Here is a 12,069-nt window from a genome sequence, read left to right as displayed (position 1 = left end):
TGAATGGCTGGTGCCCGTGCTGATGAGTGCTCTTCCGTCTGTCCCGCAGGGTCCGGCCGCAGATCGCCCGCGAGGTGATCGACGCGTGCCGCGTGTGCACGTCGGTGACGCCCGGCGAGCCCCAGGTGACGCTCGGCTCCGACAAGGCCTTCACGTACGACTATGTCTTCGATATCGGCCAGGACCAGCCCAGCGTGTACGATACGTGCGTGCACGACCTGGTCGAAAGCTCCCTGGACGGCTACAACGCCACCGTGCTGGCCTACGGACAGGTACGTGGCCCAGTGGCCCAGTTTCGATCGCAAGGGAGAAGTAAACACCCAATGTTTCTCTCCTTTTCTTCTGTTTGTTTTACACGTATACCCTTGTTTTGTATCTCCTTAGACCGGATCGGGGAAGACCTACACCATGGGAACCGGGTTCGACGTGGAGCTCCAGGCCGACGATGTGGGCATCATCCCGCGCGCCATCCACCACCTCTTCAACGGCATCTCGGCCAGAACGGAGCGCGCCAGGGAGAGTGGAGCCCCAGCACCCGAGTTCAAAATTGTGTGCCAATTCTTGGAGTTGTACAACGAGGAGATAATCGACTTGTTCAATCCCTCGGAACATTACTGTAATAAGGTGAGTTGCTGTCCTCTCATTTTCATTTCACTTTGCGGCCTAAGGTTTCAATTCGTCATGGGTTTTTGTTTATTGTTTCCGCAGAACAAAAAGGCCATAAAGATCCACGAATATCCTGAAGGTGGTATTTATCTTGTGGGAGTTACAACCAAGGCTGTGCAAACACCAGAAGAGGCTCTTCAATGTCTTAGACTGGGAGCTCTTTCAAGAACAACAGCTTCAACTCAAATGAATTCACAGTCATCTAGATCACATGCCATTTTTACAATTTACATAAAACAAGAGAGAGTTGTTAAAATTGAGGTAAGAAGAATCCAAATAAGCTTGAGCTTTCAAGATATAAAATGTAGAAAGCAAGTTAAATTGCACACTTGTATTTATTTTTGTAGGGAAATGAAGATTTTGTCAATGGAGGTACAGAGACGGCCAATGAGTGTGAGATGTTAACTGCCAAATTTCACTTTGTTGATCTTGCTGGCTCTGAAAGGCTGAAGCGCACGGGAGCAACTGGGGAACGAGCAAGAGAAGGCATATCAATTAACTGTGGTTTAGTGAGTTCTGATTCCCAAAAATTCTTATCCGACTAGATTCTACGCTTTGTCACCTTGAAAACAACATTTTCTTATTTTTCATTTGCTTACAGCTTGCATTGGGAAATGTAATTTCTGCACTTGGTGATAAGTCTAAAAGAGCGCTACATGTACCGTATAGAGATTCCAAGCTCACAAGACTATTACAGGATTCTCTTGGAGGTATGTACACTACAGGTTTCTAGTATGTATGCAACAATCTTTAATATGCAACATTATTCTTTAATGTATGGTGTATATCTGTTTTTGTTTTAGGGAATAGCCGCACTGTGATGATAGCTTGTGTTTCACCTAGTGATAGAGACTTTATGGAGACACTGAACACACTTAAGTATGCAAACAGAGCTCGTAATATTCGCAACAAGGTTGTCCTCAATCAAGATAAAAGTTCTCGTACTATTGCTATTCTGAGGGGTGAGATTCAGAGACTTGAATTGGAATTGTTAGAGTACAAGCAGGTAAGTTTATTATAAAGAGAAGAAAATGCTGTGAAGCATAGGTGCAAGTTTGCATGTAAAGTAATTGTTCGTCTTTTTTTTATCAAGGGAAAACGCGTTTTAGGGGAAGATGGAATTGAGACCGTAAATGATATGTATCACGAAAACACCATGCTTCAGTCTGAGATAAATAACTTACGAACTCGTGTCAAAGCCATGCAAGAAACCATAGATACTCTCACTCAGAAGAACACATTATTACTGGCTGAAAAAGCGACTGGAACATGGATTAATTCTGGTGACAAAAAAATTCATGATTTTAGTTTTTCTCATAGATTGTCTTTATTGTTGATTTAATCATAATTTTTTCCCCTTTAGGTTCTGATTCAGATGTCACGGAAATGGTCAAACACTATATCAAGGAAATCGAAGAGCTGAGGGTAAAACTGTTAGAATCTGAGGCTATATGCAAACAGTTGCGCAAACAAAGCCAGATTAGGGCGTCACTAAGCCCTCGAGCAGCCATGACAGGTTTGTTCTCTTATATGTACCCTCACCTGGCTATGAAGTAAAAACCCTATATAATTTTCATTTACACGTTTAGGTCACAGTTTTGATCATGGTTTTGGATTTGAAACTGATACAAATGGATTGATTCAAGAAGCAAAACGGGACTTGAAGAGAGACTTAGATATTTTAGCCACAAAAGGCCGTCCTCCTTGTCCTGCCACTAAAGACAATGATGCAGGGAAAGAGGGAAATGATGGTCAACTCATGGAAGCTCCTGATTTGGATAGTGATGATGATGGTAAATTTATCCTTAAAAAAGAAAACAAAAACGACTCCTTAATACTTGCAAATACTAAAAATATTATTATTCTCAGGAAATGATGATTCTGATAGTGATACTGATTCAGAAGAAAAAGCCTCAACCCAAATTAAAGTTGAATTAGCTGAACTCACATCAGAAATTGATATTAAACAAAAGTTGATTGAGGAACTGGAACTTTCTCAAAGACGTTTAAATTCAATGAAACAACACTATGAGGAAAAACTAGCTCAGCTTCAGACCAGGATAAGAGCTACTCAAGAAGAAAGAGACAAAGTCCTTGCTTCTATAGGTACTGTATTATATTCAAGTTACTAAATTTTGTAACAATTCAGGATTTATAGTTTAATTGTTTGTAATTATTTTCATGTGCTAGTTGGCGGCCATAACAACCAACAGACAGATAAAGCCAAGAAAGTTAAAGAAGAATATGAACGTAAACTTTCAAATATGCAAAAAGAAGTTACCAGGTTGCAATCAGCTAAAAAGGAACATGATCGTCTTGTTCGAAGTCAAACTCAGTATGAGACTCAACTTAAAACACTTCGGACGGATCTAGCTGATATGAAAAAGACCAAGGTTAGTATTTCATTTATATATGAACTATATTTCATGAGTTCAGAAGCTGTAATTTTCTTTTGAATTTAGGTGAAACTGTTAAACCAAATGAGGGAAGAAAGTCAGAGGCATAAGAACACTGAAGCAAGGCGAAATCGCGAGATAGCGCAGTTGAAGAAAGACTCACGTCGTCATGAAAACCAAATTCGTACATTGGAAGCTGAAAAAAGACAAAAGGAAATTGTTTTGAAACGCAAACAGGAAGAAGTGACCATGTTAAGACGCCTCGCAAAGCCAGGCCTTAGCAACAAAGCAGCTGGTCGTGTTGGAGAAAGACATTGTATGAAATTGGAAATACATTTTATTATTATTACTTCATATTTAATTCTTACTTACTTACTTCTAAAATCGAGAAATATTTATTTTAGCAAAAAAGAGTGCATTTTCACCTCGAGTGGCCAAGCAAAAGTGGCAAAGTGTGGAAAAGAATATTAACAAGGTTGCCCTTAATAAGAGAACTGTCGCAGCCATGGAGAGAGATATGGAGAGGTATGTACGGTAGTTATTTGTGGAGTGCACTGCACCTCGTCTGGTGGGGAAAAAACACTCGTTTTGGACCACGCCAGACGCGAAAATTCTTTGCTAAATTGATGCATAATTTCATCTGTTGCAGGCTATTAAATGAGCGGGAAGCACTCAGTAAAACATTGGATTTAAAAATTCGCAAACGAGATTCAGCTCGCATTCACAAACATGAACCAATTGTGGTTAAAGAACTTGAAGATGAGATTGAGGATCTTCAGGCTAACATTGATTATGTCCAAGATAATATAACTGAAGCTCAGCACAGTATTATGCAACTGGAGGAGAGTAAGGATACATTTGATTCCTTTGATGTCACCTCATTAACAATGAGTATGACTGATTTGGAAGAAGCAGGGTACTTGATAGAAAAACTCTACAACATGACAGTAAACCAAAGCTATATTGCTGCCCAGCGAGAGCTATCAGTGAAAGAACTAGAAGCAAGGCTGAATGAGGTCAGTTATTTTCCAATTTGATTTTATTTCCTAAGTATTTCTGGTTGTAGCTTGCAAAACTATTTTAAATAGTTACATAGTACTTCATAATAATTTTTTTTTGTTGTTTTTTTTTTTTGTTTTTAGCTTGAACAGTCAAACCATCTCCAAGAACAACTCCTGCAGCACATGTGCAGAAACAATGAGCTTGACATTCTATCATCAAAACTCACTGCCTCAGGTAGTACAAATGGCAGTGGGGGAGCTGTTGGTGGTTCTTCTTCAAGCTCAGCTGCTTCAACTCGTTCCTCTTCCCCTGTTGACAAGTAAGTGAAAATGCTTATCAAAATTGTGTTGTATTTGCCAATGTAGTAGCTTTGGAGCATTTTGTAATACTGTGTTCAGTATCACTTTTGAAGCACAATTTGTTTGCTTATGCATCTCTCACTTTTTGTGCATTCAGTGTAAATGGCAACTCAAAGGGAACAAGCAGTGTAAGTGGCGCAGGTCCCAAAATCCGAAGACGAACTGCTTTGCCTGAAGACTTACTGTATCCAACACCCTTAGGCCATTCTGTCAGCACTAGCTCTGTAGGTAGCTCATCGGTGGCAAGTTCAATGACCACTTCAATGACAAGTTCTGTTGGTTTGTCCTCTGGTCCTCGAGAGGCGGTTCTTACATCAAGTGATTCTTTAATGCCCCCACCATCTGCAAAATCTATACAACGTATTCCTAGTGCTCCTGGGTCATTAAGGTCAGTCTTCTTGAGAATTTAGAATGTAAACTTGTTTGTGTGTATGATTACTGTTTTAGTCCTTAATTTTTGGTGACAGGAAGCTATTCTACAGTATCTTCCATGATTCATGATTTATTGTAGTGCAGTCTCTTTTTACTATTTCATGATCCCTCTTTCTACAGGAATATGGGGATGAATCTAAAGCCAGCCTTGACAGAGGTTAAAGCATCTCCAGTCATGCAACGAAAGACTTATGATCGCCAAGATTCAACATCACCCCGCATCAACCGCCGCACAATTGTCCTGGGTCCTGGAAACTTGATTGGCAAACCTGGCTCCATGTGAGTTTGTTGCATGATATTTGAAGATATTTGTGTGTATGTGTGTAAATTCTACATTATAGCACCAAAATTAGACTGCATGATTGTGTTGGTTGGTAGATACTTGCACAACTTCCTGTAAACATGAAACTCAAGACCTTCTCAAGTAGGTTCCAATTTGAAGACCCATGCACCATGCATGCATAGTTCAGGCTACGTTGATTTGAAAATCCTCTAATGTAGAAGTTAAATTTGTATTGAGGGGGAAAAAAACAGGAAATGGAGACAACTTTTTTTTGTTCACTTTTACCTGTCATCTTTTTGTAGGCCTTTGATGAAGATTCACTAATTTATTTTTGTATTTTGTATGAGATATTCTTTGTAGATATGTTCTTCTTTTATTTGAGTTATCCTTGTAGATCTTTCTGAGGTATATTATATTATACCATATAATGCATGCTACAGTATATATGCGTAGATCTTCTTCACTTCCACTGTCTGTTTTATATATGATTCTCTTTGGAAACATGTATTGTTTCTGTAGGCATGTGAAAACAAGTATTTACTTCCCTCCACCCAAAGATGGTAACTAATGTGATACTGAACAATTTGTGAATCAATTTATTTTATATTATACATATACTATAATAATATAAATACATTTAAAAGAGCAAATCAGGGAGTTCCCATTGTCATTTGAAGAAGCGCAAAGATTCTAATTTAACCAGCTGTTATATAACACATTTCTTACCAACCCAGAGCTGTTTGAATTTGGGCTCTGGAGTTTGGTTCATATTTCTGCTGGTTTTCATCATTTTTTTCATATACTAAAGATCACAATAATAGATTTAAATTCAATATATATCATCCAGTTGTAATTCAAATAGGACATTTTTCTATGAATTTTATAGTTAAAGGTTGATGTGTGTTTATTTGATTTGTACCATCTCAATTGGCTCTTGAAGTTTTCTTATGTCCCTGTATATTTTTGCTTTAATTTGTGAAAATAAAATTTGTTTTTGAAACTCTACTTTTTATATGCATGTTTTATTTTTCTGCTACACTTTGATTTAGATCAATGTCAGAAGTCTCTCTGTACATATCTGCATGCAAGGACTTGACTGGTACAGCTCAACATGCAGGATTGATTATTTGTGAGCATGCCGCTTTTTCTTCCCACAAATTATTTTTCTGTCTTGTATGTGGAAAGAATGAGGTGAGGGTAGCTTTTGTGCTGCTTTTTGTCCAGTTGTTGTATTTGCACGCTACAGGTCTGCCTTTTCCCTAGCCCTTCTATGTTGGTTTTTATCTCCCACCCACTTTTGCACCATACCATTATCACTTTACAATTTTTTATCTGTCTTGTCTCCAGAAAATGTATTATAAATTGACATCACTTGAAGATGTTTTAATGAAATTAACTTTAGCTGGAGATTTTTTTTTTAACTTTTTTAACACAAACTAACACTCTTAACAGGGAGCAAGATCTGGACAAAAGTCCACCTAACTCCCCGCCAACTTACCGTCGTCTCAACTCAAGAGATAGGGACAGGGATGTCAATGTTTTCTCAAGATTGACTTCCAGCACAATGCAAAGCAGTGACCATCAAGACCATGGAACCATCACACCTTTCCCAGGCAGGGTATGTGTCTTATTTTACAACTTCCGTCATTGTTTTCCTGTTCTGTTTTGAGTCTAAGAAATATTAATTTTTATCATTTTATTAGGTCTCAATGAAGGCTCCTCTTGTTTGTACTCATGTAGCTGAAGGTCATAAGAGTGCTGTTCTCTCTGTTGCTGCAACTGATGATCTCATGTTTAGTTCTTCTAAAGGTATTTTTTTCACATAGTACACACACACTTGCACCATAAATGCTTCTTTATTTTCTCACACTTGTATTTATTTCCAGATTTGACTGTGAAGGTGTGGGATTTGCATTCTGGAAGGGAGACTTTGACTCTTACGGGTCATCCAAAAAATGTTGTTGCTGTTAAATATGATCCAAACCGGAGGCTTATTTTTAGTGTGTCTTCAGCATATATAAAGGTTTGGGACATGAGAGCTAGTGCATGTATTAAAACTCTCAGGTAAGAAGTTTGACTGCTCATTGTAAACTTGTAGAGCTGCTTATAAACAGGCTAATATCTGATTTTTTCTATGTAGTTCTTCAGGGCAATCAACAAATGGGTCTCTTTCATTCACCAATACTGTGAGAGCACTACAAATTCCTCCTGGAGAATGTATGATCAATGATATAGCTCTTAATCAGAGTGGAGAGGTTCTGTATTCTGCAGCTGGAGACAGAGTTGGTGTTTGGGATCTGCGAACGTAAGTACTGCCCTTGATATGTACATGGGTCTGTTTGTGCTTTTTAGAGTGTGAGTACCTGACTTCCAATTGTTCATCAGATTTACTGAGCTTGCTAAGCTTAATGGTGGACATCAAGCTGCTGTTTCCTGTCTAGCTGTGGGGAGAGTTTCACCACATGAGGATGTAGTTATAACTGGTTCAAGAGATCACTACATTAAGGTGTGTTCTTCAAAGACTTCTGTATACATAACTTCAAGTGAAAAGGTTAAATTCATCCTACTTTTATTTTAAACTTGCAGGTGTTTGAAGTAATTGATCAAAACGAAGGTGTTCTAACGCCAAGAGTGAAATTGGATCCTCCCCACTATGACGGTGTACAATCATTAGCAATGAGTGGAGGGATTCTTTTCTCCGGCTCTAGAGACTCGTGCATTAAAAAGTGGGATTTGTCAAAACCAGAGCTGATACAGGTAAATTATTCCCCACTAGTCTTTTAGTATCAGAAAATCATAATAAGGGTTACTTTAACTTTGTATTACTTTTTGCAGTCAATGAACAATGCTCACAAGGATTGGGTTTTAAGTCTGGCTTTCATTCCCGGTGGTCCATTATTGCTGTCAGGCTGCAGAGGTGGTACCTTAAAACTGTGGAATGCAGATATGTGTACATTATTAGGAGAATTAAAAGCTCACTCTCATGCAATCAATTCTGTCACCACCAACTCAACACAAATCTTCACAGCATCAAGGTAAAAATGTCCACTTGTACTGTAAGAGAGTAGCTAGCACCTCAGAGATTTCAATGTGGTGATAAACTCTAACGGCTCTGTCTATTTTGTTGTTGTCCTTCCTCACAGCTCAGGGAAAGTGAAAATGTGGCGTCTGGCGCAAAATTATGCCATGACTATGTCCACAGGTCATGTCTTTGAGTTGTCTTTGTGATCTGGTATTTATTTTTAAATTTCTTCAACTTTTGATATCATTTAGCTTTTTCAACACTGATGATGAAGCGCTTTAACTTTTAAAACAAATCAGGCTGCTGTAGCATGTCAGATATTTTGTTGTCTCTCATGAATGGCAAAGCCAAGAACATTTCTACAGCTTATAAAATTTTTTATTTTGTTCAACTTGTTGTAGTATTAGTGGCAAGCACACTATTTTCTGTAGCATGTTCCCCAATTTTTTTTTCAGCTCTATTTTATTTGGTCCTTTGCATTATTACTTTTGCTCTGCCCTCAGCTTTTCCTAGAGAACACTCCAGATTTTTTTGCCATTATCCATGACCATGAGTAAGCTCTAATGTGTACACACTGGTAATATTAATATTGGTACTGAGAAGAAGGGTGATTCCAGTTGTATGTTAAATGATTAAGTATGCTTGGAATTCTTCAAAACAGGCTATTTACAAAAATACAAATTAGTACTCATTTACATTTGTGTAGAATATCTACAAGTACTTTTCCTAATTTATGCATGATCGATTTGATCTATGTACTTATCTAAGAAAACATTAAGGGTCCTTTTACATTCCTGTGCCTAAATCAATAATGATCCTCTTCTAATTTCAGATGTTCCCCTTTTCTCCCATTATGGCTTACTGACAAAGCATGCTTTTGCAGTGTCACACGGATGTTGTTGACTCTTTCTTTTTGCAGCACGCAGCACATTTGGTTTATTTATTATATTTTTGTTGTGTTCTCTGAAGGTTTTGCCTGTATCAAAGCATGTGCTCATGATTATTTTATGGTTGCTTGTATTCTAACATTTTCCTTTATTCTTTGCAGTGACAACACCATTCGGTTTTGGAGAATTAATAGCAGATTTGATTCGTCACCTGATGTAATAGAAGCTTAAATTATCTTTTGAGCCTCATTTTTCAAAGATGTTTGGGCATGAAGTTCAAATCATGTAATCACTTCTCAATCAAGTTTAAGTTTGAAGAATGCATATCTTACTGCAGTATTTATGATTTTGATTGGAAATACTTTGTGATGAATGGTCTTTGAGAATGTGATTTTACATCTTTATAATTACAATAATGTGATAGTTAAGAGTATCTAGAGATCAACTTATAGTATCTAAATTTGACTGAAATGATAATTTTGAAATGTATCCATCTGTGATGGATCTCTTTTAAATTTTGATGGAAGATGTTTTATGTCTTTGTCAATCAGGAACTAATTAGTTATCATGCATTCATGAAGTTGGTTATTATTATTGACCTGTTAATTACATGTAAGATGTATTATACTTACAAAAATGTTGGCCACAAACTGGGCTTTCATGAGTTCCTATAGCAATAGATTATTTTTCAGAGATACATAGTATGTGCTAGTTTCATAGAAATATGTAGCATTAACAATTTGTGATGAATCTAATGTAAAGTAAATGACATCTACAGTTCAGGGTGTTAAAAAATTAGTAATGGTCTTAACTTGTTGCTCAAGGAATACAGAATGTATGTAATGTTCCAGTTTATTTATAAACGAGTAGCAAACATTGTGTTCTGTGTGCTCACTTTGTGATAAGGATTGAAATTGTCAAGTGCATGTATTTTGTGAGAACTGCCCCTTGCTTTTCTTTGTTTTTCCTTGATTTGATTTGTCTTTTTCACCGTCTAGTATTTGACGTTCTTGCCACTTTAGATATTTGAACAATGTTTGTGCAGGTTTAGACTTATGAATTTACTTAGTAGTTATGGTTTTACAAATCAATTTAGTAGGTGCCTAATTTTTAATTTCTGTAAGACTGACCTCTTGTAAGTAGGAAATGTGTGATTTGTATTTTCTTGGCTAAGTGTGGCCAAATCTGCTGAGAATAATGATAATGCCTAAAATCTAGAACTTTCGAAAAGAACGGCGATAAACGGAATGACGCTAGTCTAAAAGAAATGATTGAGGGCCCATTCGATTAAGCACGGTTTACTTTTGTCGTCCAGAACATCTGCCCTGATTTTTAAATTTTATTATCTGTCTTGGCAGCTGATTAGTAGACTGGTGGAGTATTTTGCAGTATTCTGAGCCTTACAATATTTTATTATGTCTCTTATTGCTCCCCTTCACTCTGATTAAATACTAATAATTATCTGGAAACCCAAATGACTTAGTCAGACACCATGTCAACAATAAGAAGAAGTGGTTTACTTTAAACCTACCCCATCTGTGTTTTCCTCTTTTTTAAAGATGAATCTTAGTTTGAAGAACAAAGTAACTTTATGTTTCTACAGCTTTGACAAAGCTCACAGATATTTTTGAGTGCAAGTACATCTAAAATTGGACCAAGTTGAGATCTCATTTTTGAAAATACTGCGTAAGCATGATACTGTATGAAAAGTACATATATGAATGAAAACATAGAGAAAAATATTACATCACATTGAGCATGTTTCGTACTAGTCATAATTCTTGCTTAGTTTCTTTTGAACAAATATTTTACGGAAAATGTTGTACATATATTTTATGTTGCGTTCATTATATTTATTTATTAATTTTGTTTGTTATCATTCCAAAGCCTGTTTTAATTATTGCTCATCGTAATGTTTCTTTTCTTGTAGTATTTGTTCTGATCTATGCTACCCAATTAAAATGATATCATATACACAAACTTTTATTATTTTATTTCTTTGTTTCTAGTGCTTCGGCCCGTCTGTCTTCTCATCAGTGATCAGTGATCTCAGAGTTGCAGTCACAATCACTGTCGGAAATGTTTTTTTCGAAGCCAATCGACATGTTATTGTGTAGGAATCACATGTCAAATTTTAGCTACCCTTCTCATTTTGATCATTAAATTAAATGATACCAAAACGTAAAACGAAAATGACAAAATCTTGACCATGACATCAAAATGATGTTAATTTGACTAAGTCCGTTTGACTGGGTCCTCCAGTCGCAGGCAAAAATCAAAGAGTTGGCCAACACTTGTCCAAGTTCGCTTTTAAAGCGCATTACAGTATTCAATGCGCATTTCATGCGCCTTTAGTGCAAACTACGCGCATTTAATACATCACCAATGTGTCACCTTCTATGTGAATTTCTATGCGCATTGAAGCGCATTTAATGCAGTGACGCTTCTGGGACCCTTTCAAAGGATTTTCCGATATTCGTAACCATTCGGCTTGGTGGCTTCCAGCGCAAACCCCTGCAATTTAATGAACATTACCCAAATGCCCTTAACGCAGTTATTGGCGTAAAATCCCTTCCCTTTTCTCCAGCCCTTTCCTTTCCCTAAATGCGCGGTGCGGACGGTTTGAATAGCGCGCTGGGTTATCCCCCCCCCCCCATCACACTACGACTACGAAGTCTGATCCGAAGTAATCCGAAGCAGGCTTCGTTTACCTACCTGTTACCTGTCCTGGAGGGGCATTACGGAGCTCCCTGACTTCAGTTCGCCTGCGCCTTCTAAACGCCCTGAAACAGGGTGAGGGGGGTAGAGGGGGGCACTTAGAAGGCGCAGGCGAATCGCAGTGAGGGAGCTCCGTAATCCCCCTCCTGTCTGCGGCATTTTGCTTGTTTGGTTTATTTAGTATTAACAACTTATTTTCAGTGTAAAGCATCATCTCACACCTGCTGGTTGGCTGAGCCAACTTAAATTTCTAGATTAAATAGAAATCTGAATCTGAATTTAAATTTAAATGCTCTGCCAAGGC

The 12,069-nt window shown here is 37.6% G+C and overlaps 1 protein-coding gene across 2 annotated transcripts in view; it reads left to right on the top strand.

The window, feature by feature from the left end:
* Positions 1–11,027, top strand: part of LOC113202081 (kinesin-like protein KIF21A) — a 46,171-nt gene extending 35,144 nt beyond the window's left edge. The window contains exons 3-28 of one of the 2 annotated variants that reach the window (XM_052269751.1): positions 50–272; positions 385–624; positions 709–927; positions 1,014–1,175; positions 1,268–1,376; positions 1,470–1,672; positions 1,760–1,949; positions 2,030–2,182; positions 2,256–2,459; positions 2,536–2,772; positions 2,857–3,059; positions 3,129–3,378; positions 3,467–3,587; positions 3,712–4,078; positions 4,205–4,383; positions 4,521–4,811; positions 4,976–5,134; positions 6,591–6,756; positions 6,842–6,947; positions 7,025–7,202; positions 7,279–7,443; positions 7,524–7,644; positions 7,725–7,895; positions 7,974–8,173; positions 8,282–8,370; positions 9,209–11,027. In XM_052269751.1, coding sequence (XP_052125711.1) covers positions 50–272; positions 385–624; positions 709–927; positions 1,014–1,175; positions 1,268–1,376; positions 1,470–1,672; positions 1,760–1,949; positions 2,030–2,182; positions 2,256–2,459; positions 2,536–2,772; positions 2,857–3,059; positions 3,129–3,378; positions 3,467–3,587; positions 3,712–4,078; positions 4,205–4,383; positions 4,521–4,811; positions 4,976–5,134; positions 6,591–6,756; positions 6,842–6,947; positions 7,025–7,202; positions 7,279–7,443; positions 7,524–7,644; positions 7,725–7,895; positions 7,974–8,173; positions 8,282–8,366 — 4,702 coding nt within the window. In that variant the 3' untranslated portion in view covers positions 8,367–8,370; positions 9,209–11,027. The remainder of the gene's footprint in view (positions 1–49; positions 273–384; positions 625–708; positions 928–1,013; positions 1,176–1,267; positions 1,377–1,469; positions 1,673–1,759; positions 1,950–2,029; positions 2,183–2,255; positions 2,460–2,535; positions 2,773–2,856; positions 3,060–3,128; positions 3,379–3,466; positions 3,588–3,711; positions 4,079–4,204; positions 4,384–4,520; positions 4,812–4,975; positions 5,135–6,590; positions 6,757–6,841; positions 6,948–7,024; positions 7,203–7,278; positions 7,444–7,523; positions 7,645–7,724; positions 7,896–7,973; positions 8,174–8,281; positions 8,371–9,208) is intronic. The other variant, XM_052269752.1, reaches the window with a different exon arrangement.
* The last annotated feature ends 1,042 nt before the right edge of the window (positions 11,028–12,069 follow it).

The sequence above is a fragment of the Frankliniella occidentalis genome, unplaced genomic scaffold (genome assembly GCF_000697945.3).
Source record: "Frankliniella occidentalis isolate FOCC.00 unplaced genomic scaffold, Focc_3.1 Scaffold101, whole genome shotgun sequence".
Classification (NCBI taxonomy): Eukaryota; Metazoa; Arthropoda; class Insecta; order Thysanoptera; family Thripidae; genus Frankliniella; species Frankliniella occidentalis.
This window is presented reverse-complemented; position numbering and strand designations above follow the sequence as displayed.